The sequence below is a fragment of the Rhinolophus sinicus genome, chromosome 5 (assembly GCF_057876585.1).
Source record: "Rhinolophus sinicus isolate RSI-liver-muscle chromosome 5, RSI-T2T, whole genome shotgun sequence".
Classification (NCBI taxonomy): Eukaryota; Metazoa; Chordata; class Mammalia; order Chiroptera; family Rhinolophidae; genus Rhinolophus; species Rhinolophus sinicus.
In genome coordinates, this window is record NC_142505.1 from 41038878 (window position 1) to 41051531 (window position 12654).

Genomic DNA, 12654 nt, shown 5'->3' on the forward strand with positions numbered 1-12654 from the left:
GATGGTGCCCGGTGCTGGCACTGACCACCACCCCCGTCTCCCAGGTACTGCCCACGGACGAGCTGGCAGAGCCCAAGAAGTCCCATCGGCAGAGCCACCGCAAGAAGGTGCTACCAGAGATCTACTTGACTCGCCTGCTGTCCACCAAGGTAGGCCGGGCCTCATCTCCACATCTTGGGAGGGTCAGCTGTGTACACTCACCTGGGTAGGGGTGAGAGCTCTTCCTCTGTGGGGCCAGATGGGCTCCCAGGGCAAGCGGTGAGGGCTTAGGGTCCTGCCCAAGGGGGGTTTTGCTCACAACCATGAAAGGTGCTGGACAGACGACTTCTATGTTACCCAGTGTAACCGAGAGGGCAGCAGAAGCCCCAGAGGAGTCAGTGATGTCCCCAAGGTCACACGGTTCAGGTGGCAATTGGCACCTTAAAGACCACACCCTGGCCCCACCAATTTCCCCCTCTCTGCCCTAGTCCTTTCAACACCCCTGTAAGATAGGTTTCACTAACCCGTTGCACAGATGGAAAAACAGGCTCAGAGAGGTTAGGAGACCAGTCTCATGCCACATGGCTTCCACATTCACCAGCCCCAGCACTGTGGGCTCCTTGGAGCCACCAGAGGTGCCCACTTACCCTCTATACACGGTCTGGACTGACAGCAGCCACCCTGCTCCCCTGTAGGGCACGCTGCAGAAATTTCTGGATGACCTGTTCAAGGCCATTCTGAGTATCCGTGAAGACAAGCCCCCGCTGGCCGTCAAGTACTTCTTTGACTTCCTGGAGGAGCAGGCTGAGAAGAGGGGGATCTCGGATCCCGACACCCTTCACATCTGGAAGACCAACAGGTGGGTGGTGCATAGGTGGGGAGGGCTGTGCAGCTTCCATGTATCATTAGGGGCAGCAGTAGTGTGGGGGTTCAGAGCTCAGTCTCTCAGTCCACCTGCCTGGATTCAGTCCCTACTCTGCTGTGTGATCATAGGTAAGTAACTTAACCTCTCTGTGCTTTAAGTGTCCCACAGCTGTACAATCAGAGCAATAAAAGTAATCCAAAGTATAAGAATTAACTAGAATACATCCATGCCATCTGGGGTGGCAGAGCGGCTAGAAGCCAGGTTTTCTGCGTGGAGTGGGGCAGGAATGTTGCTCTACCATCATTCTCCCTCCACCCTCCTCAGGAAGCCACTGTCAGCTTCATGTTACAAATGAGAAAACTGAGGCTCACAGAGAAGCGCCTGCTCGAGGTCACGCAGCCCTCGCAATGGCAGAGCCAGGCTCAAAGCCGTGTGGTCTGATTTTCATACCCAGTTTGTAGCCTTCCTTTGAGGCATGTCTTAGTTTTTTGGGGTCATAGATTCCAACAAGACGTTGTTGAAAACCTCAGCCTGACCCTCAGAAACAATACCACGGGTCCAGAAGTTTCTGTGCAGTTACAAGGGCTTCTCCGGACTCTGAGGGTTCCATAAGCTCTGGGCTGCTGAGTCACTGGAAGGCCGCAGAGTGGGGTTGTTACCAACCCTCTGGCCTCCTGAAGCCAACGCTTAGGATCCAGACCCCACCCTCCTTGCCGACTCAGTAGTCCAGCTAATGGCAGACTTCCTGCTGCCGTGCAAAGCTGAGGGAGGATCTGTGGACTGCCAGGCGGGGTGGGGGTGCTTCTAATGAGAACCAGGACCTGGCTTGAGGCTCCTGCAAGAGGCTCTGTCTGTGAGGGGTGAGGGTAGGGATGGGCAGTGAGGATGGACTCAGGTCCCCATGCCCCCGCTAGGCCTGCAACTCTGCCTCCACCTTCTGCCCTTCTCTACACAGGAAACCTTGCTCCTAGCCGCTCTGCCACCCTGGTCAGCAGGGGTGGTTATCAGCCCCATTTATGGAGGAGCAAACAGGTTTCCAGAGGTTCCATCTCATGACAAGATTCAACTGGCCTCGAAGGGTAAAGCCAGCCTGTCTTCTGGTCCTGGCCACCCCACCTTTGAGCTGGGCTCAGTTTCTCTGTTGCCTCCATCCCACAGCCTTCCTCTTCGGTTTTGGGTGAACATCCTGAAAAACCCCCAGTTTGTCTTTGACATCGACAAGACGGACCATATCGACGCCTGCCTGTCGGTCATCGCACAGGCCTTCATTGACGCCTGCTCCATCTCTGACCTTCAGCTAGGCAAGGTCAGCTGCTCTCGGGGCCAGGCTGCCAGTGGTGGCACTGAGATCTTTCTGGGAGGGGAACTGCAAGAGCTCAGGGCTGGGGGACGTGGGATGAGTGGGGACATTCTGACAAGGAGAGAGACTCACACGCTGGCCCCTATAGTCAGAAACTCTGCATCACTGCAGATAAGCTGCACCTGTCTCAGGAGTGCCCAGCACCAGCTCAGGACATTTAGGTCATAGCGCCAGGCCCGAGAAGCCAGTGTGAGTGTGGATAACCTGCTGGTGAGGCATCGTGTCATCCGAGAGTCAGCCAGGCTCCAAGCAGCATTCCTGATGGTCAAGAGCCATCTGAGTGGGCTCTGAGTGAAGAAGGGGTGGGCAGAGGGCCGACCAAGACCTCTGAGATAGACCCAGGAGGGAGCTCTCCGAAGCATCTTTCTGCAGGGAGAGGAGCCAGCAGGCTTCAGAGGGTCGAGAGGAGAGAGAGCGCTGGTTGCTGTGAGCATTGAGATGGCAGGGCAGGATGGTGGGTACAGGGCCCTGCATTTAGCCCATGACTTTCAGCGACAGGCCACGAGAGGTAGAGAATGCCCACCCTTTTCCTCACTATCTCAGAAGGCAGGATGCCTGTGACAAAGAATTGGGAGTGTACTTGGCATGTTTCACTTTTGGGCGTTGGAAACATGGGGTGGGAAATATTCCACTGAGCCAGCAATCAGGCTTCCAGAAATCTTCGCCACCAAGACCCATAACCCTAAGCAAGGATGTAAACAAAACAGCCTGCGTGTGACAAAGAGCTGGCACAAAGCCCATGCACTTTTCCCCCTAAGAGAAGTAGGTCCCCTTTCAGGTCATCACCGTGACAGTGCCATAGAAAACAGGACAGGGGTGAGGGGGTGAGGAGCCCCTGGTCACTGATGGGACCATTAGTGTGGCAGTAGGGACCAGGGCTTATCCAGGAAAAGACTTATTCCCTCACTCCTCTCTCCCCAGGATTCGCCAACCAACAAGCTCCTCTACGCCAAGGAGATCCCTGAGTACCGGAAAATCGTGCAGCGTTACTACAAGCAGATCCATGACATGACTCCACTCAGCGAGCAGGAGATGAACGCGCACCTGGCTGAGGAGTCGCGGGTACGGCCGTGTGCAGGGAGGCCGGGACCACCTGTGACGGGCGGGGCCCAAGTCTGATCGTGGGATTAACCACTGCTCCCCACTCCTTCCTTCTCTGTCCTTGTAGAAATACCAGAACGAGTTCAATACCAATGTGGCCATGGCAGAGATTTATAAATATGCCAAGAGGTATCGCCCGCAGGTGGGTACCCCTGGTGTGAGGCACCCCCATTTCAGCCCTGCTCACCTCCACTCTGCTCAGGAAAACCCAGGAAGAGGTTTCTGCTTCAGTATTCACATCCCAGGACGTTTTTACTTTAGCGGCAGGTTGCCAGTGGTGGAAACCCAGGCAGGGTGTTCTCCCCAAGATCTGTGGGGGGAACCCACTGGGGCCCAGGGCTGTGATGAAACTGCTCGTCTGCTTCACCCTCAGATTATGACTGCCCTGGAGGCAAACCCCACAGCCCGGAGGACCCAGCTGCAGCACAAGTTCGAGCAGGTGGTGGCTCTGATGGAGGACAATATCTACGAGTGCTACAGCGAGGCCTGAGCCTGCGGACGCGGTGCTGGGGCGCAACAGGGCGCCCGGCCCCTCAGCTTCATTTGGTCCCCAGTGCCTGTCACCCCGGCTGGGTAATGACTAAGCAAAGTCAGCTTTGGAAGGGGGAACGAGGGGCCTCTCTGAGCCAGGCAGAGGAACCCTGGCCCCTTGGCATTCTGTCCCCTCCCGCCGGCCCCTAGACCCAGCCTCTGGGACAGAGACTTGAATGGCACAGCCAGTCTCTGGTAAGGCTCCCAGCGTCCACCAGCGCGGCCTGGATGGTGCCCCCACTCGCTCTGTCACAGCCCGCTGCTGAGAGCCCGGCCTAATGCGGCCCACCAAACGAAGAAAGAGGCCGCCTGGCTGCAGCCGGAAACACTACCTCATCCATTCTGACAGAGGGGACGCCTCCTTGAACCAGCCCTTGATTGGGTTCTGCTTCAACCACCAAAACATTGTCTCCATTTCCCCTCACCCAGAGAGGACCCTGGGCACACAACAGTCAAGCAGTGTCAGAGTTTTGTTGCTTAAGCAGCTAGTGGTGGAGTGGGCAGCGCCCACGGCCCGTGGGAGTCTCCGTGGGCTTTGGCCAGAGCCAGGGAGGAGGGTGGAGACAGGGACACGGGGACAGGTATGGGCCGTCCTGGTCTTGAGGCGGGGAGAGGGGTAAATTGCACCAAGGCTGTAGCTGGGCTACTTGATCTTGCTGGAAGTGTTCCTAACGATAGCACCACTTTTTGTTTTTTTAAGAAAGCTTTTATATATTAAACTTATCACACGCCAACTGTGAATAGCTGCCGCTTGTGCAGAGGACCTGGGGAGGGGAACCGAGGGGCTCCCAACACAACACTGGAAATGACTGTTCCAGAGGACAGCCAGACCTGGCAGAGACCCCCCCCCCCAACCCCCTGAGAAAATCACCCATTCTGTTCCCGTCACAAGCGCCCCTCTGGCTGACCTGGCCCCCTGCAGCAGACCTAGCCAGCGCAGGGCCTGGCTCGGAGCCTCAGGGGCTGGAAGGGGGTGGCCGGGATGCTCTGGAATCTTCTTTATAATAAAAGCCTGATGGGAAAACCTGCTGTGGGCTCCAGCCTTTATTCTGAGATGGACAAGGAGGAAAAGAAGTGCTGTAGCAGGAGGCAGGGGAGCCTAGCTCAGAACCTGCCTCAGCCTTCAGAGGCTATCGGCGATGGGAGGGTTTAAAGGGACAACGCAGCTGCCTGCTGGCCGTGAGCCTGGCTTACACCTGCCATTCTCAGGGCTCTGAGGGCACCCATGTGACCTCCAGGAAGAAATCATATCTCCCAACCCACTTACCTTTATTTAACAAGCCTGTGCGGAACATAATACTGTCCCCATTTTACAGATGTAGAAATAGCAGCAGGAGGAATTTCCCCGGGTCACAGCCAGGAAACGGCAGAGTGGGGGCATAAACCAGGTTGTGTGGGCCTTCATTGCTGTTTCCTGCTTCCTCCAGGCCAGAGCCTCCACAGCAGCCCCCAAAGTGTGTGGAGAAGTCAAAGATAACCACCCTGGAAAGAGAGATTACATTTACACACCCTGAATTTTTTACCTCAAAAAATATGTATCATTAACCCCATTTTTCAGATGAGGAAACGGGCAGTTTCCCCAAGGTCAGTGTAACCCTGAACTATTTCTAGTAAGGCAGGCTGTTCCCCACTACAGCCCATGAAGGTGGTTAACCTAACCTGACGTCAGCAAATGCCCAGAGACCCCCAGCCCTCCCAGTAGACTCTGGGCCTGAGCTGGAGGTAAAGTGCATCCCCGACGCTCCAGAAAAGGTCATTAGTAAGCAAAGCCACATCCAAATTAGTAGCAACTCAGGTTAGTTTTGTCCCTTTATGAAGGAAAAACAAGCACACACATTTATCAAGGGTAAGAACTAGGACAGAAAAATTCATACAATTTAAACAAAATCCCACAAATGCCAGTTTTAGAATTGATGAGAACAGAAAAGTGAGAAAAGTAAACAATATTTAACTTTAAAAATAGCCTTTTGCTGTAGTGGCTTCTGGGTGGAAAAATTCATCTTCAAATTTTCTATTCTGAGCACTGGTTCCTGCTTATTAAGCAGCAGATTTTCTAATTTAAGTTATTGACACGTTTGATAGGGATATTTTTTTTTTTTTTTGGTGTGATTCTAGATTGAATACGTTTCCTGCAGAAATGTCAGGAAGTACAAGAAGCATAAAGAAAATAAAAGCTACCCTAACGTACCTATGGCTAGTATCTCAGAGAATGCTATTCCAAATCCTGTGCTTGCCTGGTCTGGGGGCTAAGGAGTCAAATCAGGACCAGGGTCTACACACCATTTTGTAACCTGCCTTTTCCCTCATATAACAATCTGTGAGGAACATCTTTCTATGTCGTTAAATATTCCACAGCCTGTTTTAATGCCTGATTAACATGCAGTTCCTTCTTGAAGTTTAGAAATGCTTTGCCAATGGAGGAAATCTCTAGTTTCTGGGGTCATTTCTCAGCACAGACGTGGCCAACCTCTGTGAACCACCCCCAGTCTTTGTCTGAGGCCCTGAAGACTTGCCTTGCAGTTATGGGTGTTTCTTCATTCTGTGAGGGTCACGGGAAGTGGGGGCCTTTGGCAAAGTGTCCTCACACAGCAGAGGAGACTTGCCCGAGTCTTATGGGTGCCAGATGCGGTCCAGTCTCTGCCAGACCAGGGATCCTGGACTGCCCCCATCTCCTGGAGGTGAGATGCTCAGTGATGCCATCCCAGACCCAGCCTGGGTGCCTCCCACAGTCCCTGGCCAAGTCCTGAAAGGAGCAGACACTGAACCAGACACCGCCCCCGACCCGGGGAAGAACCAGCCCATCTCCTGGTGTCTGCTCACAGTGCCCCTTGGAACCCTGCTGGCAGCTACGTTACAGACACGCCAAGGAAGCTGTTGGCACAGCTCGACAAAGCCTCAGGTGGGATTCGGGGAGAAGAGGGTGGGGTAGAGGGAGCAGGGGAAGGAATGGAACAGTCTGATGCCCCGTGCTGGGCTGCCTCAGTTGCCCTTTGTGCCCTGTCAGCTTCCTTCTTAAGTCCCGTACAGTTTATCTCTGACTTCCTTCAAATTCACCCTGTCCTCTGCCCCATCTGGCTTAGTCATCACCCTCATCTGGACCATCTCTTGGCAGCTTCCTGACCAAGCTGAGTCTTCACCCTGGGAAATGGTTGCCGTGCAGTCACCTATCTGTGAAGACCTCAAACATGTGGATTCATCATTCTACATCCAGCCCTTCAGCAATTTCATCTACCCTGCTTCAACAGCTACCCAGATTCCACTACTTCTAACCCCTTGCCCCACAGTCACCCTCCTGCATTGAGGACAACCGTTGCAGGGGCCTCCTCGCTGGCCTGCTGCGGCCCTGCACTCACTCTGCCAAGCACTGTCATCTGGTGGCTTCTTATCACAATTCAAACAAAACCCAAAGTTCTTACCCTGGCTCCTCGGGCCCTTCAGGATGTAGCCCTTGTCTGCCCTGCAGCCCTTGTTATGGTTGTCTACTGCTGCGTACCAAACCACCCCAATACTCAGTGGCTTAAAACAACAGCAATTATTTATGTGGCTCATGCACCTGTGAGTGAGATAGGGCTTGGCAGGGAAGGCTTGTCCCTGTTCCACAGGGTTGTCAACTGGGGCAGCTCATCTAGAGCTAGAAGATCCAAGTCTAAGATGGTGTGCTCCCATGGTTGGTAATTTGGTGCTGGCTGGTCAGGGAGCAGAGCAGGGGCTGAAAACTGGGGTGCCTTGGTTTCTCTCCACCAGCTGTTTAGGCCTCACCACAGCATGGTAGCTGAATTCTAAGAGCAAGTATAAAAACATCTCACTCATTCAAGGAGGTCCAAGATGTCAGCGCCATAAGAGGATGCTGAACTCATCCCTTCCCCTGAGCAAACTCTAATATACATGTATTAACATAGAACAGTTACACCTGTGAGACAACTGAATGAACAGCATCTAAACAACAAGAGAAGGCTGGGAAGCGGGGGAGCCGTCCAGGAGCTGCGGGAACGCTCCAGGTGGGATGAGCTGGGGAGCACCATTGTTTACATTCTTCTCCACTTCCACAGATAGGACCGTGGGAGCTCTGTTTGGGCGCTTTGCCCTCCTGCTGGATCACCACAGTGAGTTCCCAGCTACATTGCCTGGAGCCTTTTGCTTCTGAACAAAGACAGCAAGCAGGAACAACAAAGCAGTACCATGCACCCCTAGCCTCCCTGCCAGGAGCCACTCCAGCCCAGTGAGCCCGCATCATAGGAGCTATAAGCATACCTGGCTTCCCCAAACTTCCTGACCCATTAAGCCCACACAGAGGTTGCTTCTCCACAAGACCATTTTCTGTACAACAAACAAAGAGAGAGAGACTGTATAGAGGTGTCTGGGGAGCCACAGGAGCTTTCTGGGGACTGCAGGATTTCTGGGGTTTGAGATGCTGGTGAGTGCCCCTGTGTACATCCCATTCTACCTCCATAGGGCCTGTGGGAGCTCTAGGTGCTCTGGCCTACCTGCAACATTGCTGCAGCACATTCCTGGACACATCATCCAAGTCCATTTCAGCCTCGAACAAAAGGAGCGAGCAGTAGTGTGTTTCCCCGAAAATAAGACCTAGCCGGACAATCAGCTCTAATGCATCTTTTGGAGCAAAAATTAATATAATACACAGTATTATATTATTCTATTCTATATATTATATTATATTATATTATATTATATTATATTATATTATATTATATTATATTATATATTATATTATATTATATTATATTATATTATATTATATTATATTATATTATATTATATTATATTATATTATATTATACTGGGTCTTATTTTAATATAAGACCGGATCTTACATTAATTTTTGCTCCAAAAGACACATTAGAGCTGATTGTCCGGCTAGGTCTTATTTTTGGGGAAACACGGTATCAACAGGGCTTCACTACACACACCTAGCGTCCCTACTACAGCTGCTCCAGCTGGGTAGACCAGTGCCCTGGATGCCTTTGGCACCTGCGTGACTCATACCGGCCTGCCCAACCACCCGGCACACTGAGCACACACAGCTTATGCAGAGGCTACTTCTACATAGGGCCACTTTTTCAAGACTAGGAGAGATGGCTATTTTGTCTAATGCATATAAACAAACACAGAAAGTCAAACAAAATGAAAAGACAGAAGAATATCTCTTAAATGAAGGAACAAGAAAAATCTCCGTTTTTTTTTTTTTTTTTTGGGGGGGACCCTAAGGAAATGGAGGTAAGTAATTAGCCTGATAAAGAGCTCAAAGAAACAGTCATAAAGATGTTCACCTAACTTGAAAGTAGAATAGAGGAACTTAGGGAAAACTTCAACAAAGAATTAGAAAGTATAATAAAAAACCAAGCAGGGGCTGGCCCGGGTGGCTCAGGCAGTTAGAGCTCCAGAGCTCCATGCTCCTAACTGCAAAGGCTGCCAGTTCGATTCCCACATGGGCCAGTGGGCTCTCAACCACAAGGTTGTCAGTTCAATTCCTCAAGTCCTGCAAGGGATGGTGGGCAGCGCCCCCTGCAACTAAGATTGAACATGGCACCTTGAGCTGAGCTGCCACTGAGGTCCCGGATGGCTCAGTTGGTTGGAGCGCATCCTCTCAACCACAAGGTTTCCGGTTCAACTCCCACAAGGGATGGTGGGCTGCGCCCCCTGCAACTAGTAATGGCAACTGGAACTGGAGCTGAGCTGCGCCCTTCACAACTCAGATTGAAAGGACAACAACTTGACTTTGAAAAAAGTCCTGGAAGTATGTATACGCTGTTCCCCAATAAAGTCCTGTTCCCCTTCCCCAATAAAATCTTTTAAAAACAAACAAACAAAAAAAAACCAAGCGGACTGAAGACTACAATCATTAAAATGAAAAATACATTAGAAGGAATCAATATTAGATTGGCTGATACAGAAGAAGAGATCAGTGACCTGGAAAACAGGCTAATGGAAATCAACCAATCAAAACCGCAGAAAGACAAGAATTTTTTTAAATGAGAATTGTTTAAGGTACCTCTGTGATAACTTCAAATGCTCAAACATTCACATTATAAGGATCCCAGAAGGAGAAGAGAGAAAGGAACAGAAACTTTATTTAAGAAAATAATGGCTGAAAACTTCCCTAACCCAGGAATAGAAACACAGTCAAGGACTGTGCTTCCAGTCAAGGAAGCACAGAGAGTTCCAAACAAGATGAACCCAAAGAGACCACCAAGATATACTGTACTTAAAATGGCAAAAGGGACAATCTTGAAGGAAACAAAGAGAAAATAACAAATTACTTACAAAGAAAACCCCATATGGCTATCAGCTGATTTTTCAGCAGCAACTTTACAGTCTAGAAGGGAATAGCAGGACATCTTTGAAGTATGAAAAGAAAGGAACCTACAACCTAGAATAATTTACCTATCAAGGTTATCATTCAGAATTGAAGATAGTTTCCCAGCCACCAAAAACTAAAGTAATTATCACCATTAAACCAACTTTACAAGAAATGTGAAAAGGTCTTCTTTAAGCAGAAAAGGAAAGCCATAACCAGAAATAAAATAATATGAGAAAGGAAAAATATCCCATAGGAAAAGCCAAATATTTAATAAATACAGCAAATCAGATGTTTAAAAAGCTACTGCAAAGGCCAAAGGAAAAAAAAATTCAAGCTCAAAATTCAATAAGCAGGAGACACAACACCAAAAAGCTAAAACATGACATCAATAACATAAAGCGTGGAAAGGGGGAGTAAAAATGTAGTCCTTATAGAATATATTTGAATTTAAACGCCTATCAGCTTAAAATAGACGGCTATAGATACAGAATGATATACATAAGCCTCACGGTAACCAGAAACCAAAAATCTACAAAAGATGTACAAAGAATAAAGAGAAAGGAACCCAAAGAAAACAAGCAAAGCACAAGGGAAGAGAGAAGAAAGGAACAAAAGAGAACTATAAAAACAACCAAAAACCAATTAAAATGGCAATAAGTACATACTTATAAATAATTACTTTAAGTATAAATGGATTAAAATCTCTAATAAAAAGACACAGGGTGGCTGAATGGATAAAAACCATAACCCATCTATATGCTGCTTACAAGAGACTCACTTTAAATTGAGAAACACAGAGAAATTGAAAGTAAAGGGATGGAAAACGATATTGCATGCTATAGAAATGAAAAGAAAGCTGGGGTAACAATACTCATATCAGACAAAATAGACTTTAAAACAAAAAATGTAAAAAAAAAAAGACAAAGGACATTGCATAATCATAAAGGGATCAATCCAAGAGGATATAACAATCATAAATATCTACACCCAGTATAGGAACTCCCAAATATATAAAACAATATTTTAATGAACATAAAGGGAGAAATCCACAGTAACATAATAATAGCAGAGGATTTTAATACCCACTCACATCAATGGATAGATCATGCAGACAGAAAATTAACAAGGAAATAATGGTCTTAAATGTCACATTAGACCAGACCCACTTAATAGACATTTATAGACCATTTCATCCAAAAACTGCAGGATACATATTTTTTCAAGTGCACATGGAACATTCTCCAGGATAGATAACACATTAGGTCACAAAACAAGCTTCAATAAATTCAAGAAGATTGAAATCATATCAAGCATCTTTTCTGACCACAATGGCATGAAATTAGAAATCAACTACAGGAAAAAAAAAAAAAAAAACTGGGAAAAACATGTGGAGACTAAATAACATGCTACTAAATAACCAATAGATCAAAGAAGGAACCAAACAAGAAATCAAAAGCTGTCTTGAAACAAATGAAAATGAAAACACAACTTTTCAAAATGTATGGGATGCAGCAAAAGCAATTCTAAGAGGGAAGTTCTTAGAAGAAGCTATACAGGCCTACCTCAAGAACCAAGAAAAATCCTAAATTAACAATCTAACTTTATACCTAAAAGAACTAGAAAAAGAACAACAAAACACCCCAAAGTACACAGGAGGAAAGAAATAGTTAAGATCAGAGTAGAAATAAACAAAATAGAAATTGAGAAAATAGAAAAGATCAATAAAATTAAGAGCTGGTTCTTTGAGAAGATAAATAAAAGTGACATACCTTTAGTCAAACTCATCAAGAAAAAAAGATAGAGAACCCAAATAAATAAAGTCCTAAATGAAGAGGAGAAGTTACAACCAACACCACAGAAATACAAAGAATCGTTAAAGAACACTACAAACAATTCTATGCCAACAAATTCAACAATCTAGAAGAAATGGATAAATTTCTAGAAGTATACAACCTTCCAAGACTGAACTCAGAAGAAATAAAAATCTAAACAGACTGATTACTAGCAATAAAATTGAAGCAGTAAAACAAAACAAAACAAAACTCCCAACAAATAAAAGTCTAGGACTAGGTGGTTTCACAGGAGAATTCTAACAAACATTCAAAGAAGATAAAACCTATCCTTCTTAAACTATTCAAAAAATTGAAGAGGAAGGAATACTTCCAAACTCATTCTAATAAAGCCAGCATTACCCTGATACCAAAACCAGACAAAGACATTACAAAAAAAAAGAAAATAATGGGCCAATATCCTTGAAAAACATAGATGCTAAAATTCTCAACAAAATATTAGCAAACCAGGGGTGGCCGGTTGACTCAGTTGGTTAGAGTGCAGTGCTCATAACACCAAGGTCACAGGTTTGATTCCCACATGGCCAGTGAGCTGCGCCCTCCACAACTAGAGTGAAAACATCGTCTTGACTTGTAGCTGAGCTGCCGGTGGGTGGCCAGTTGGTTCAGTTGGTTAGAGAACTGTGCTCATAACACCAAGGTCGCCAGT

At 47.6% G+C, this 12654-nt stretch overlaps 1 protein-coding gene across 1 annotated transcript in view; it reads left to right on the top strand.

Annotated features, from left to right (window-relative positions):
• PLXND1 (plexin D1) overlaps nucleotides 1–4865 on the top strand; it is a 49458-nt gene extending 44593 nt beyond the window's left edge. The window contains exons 31-36 of the mRNA XM_019746786.3: nucleotides 45–149; nucleotides 675–838; nucleotides 2003–2150; nucleotides 3126–3266; nucleotides 3373–3447; nucleotides 3679–4865. Coding sequence (XP_019602345.3) covers nucleotides 45–149; nucleotides 675–838; nucleotides 2003–2150; nucleotides 3126–3266; nucleotides 3373–3447; nucleotides 3679–3795 — 750 coding nt within the window. The 3' untranslated portion in view covers nucleotides 3796–4865. The remainder of the gene's footprint in view (nucleotides 1–44; nucleotides 150–674; nucleotides 839–2002; nucleotides 2151–3125; nucleotides 3267–3372; nucleotides 3448–3678) is intronic.
• Nucleotides 4866–12654: the final 7789 nt, after the last annotated feature.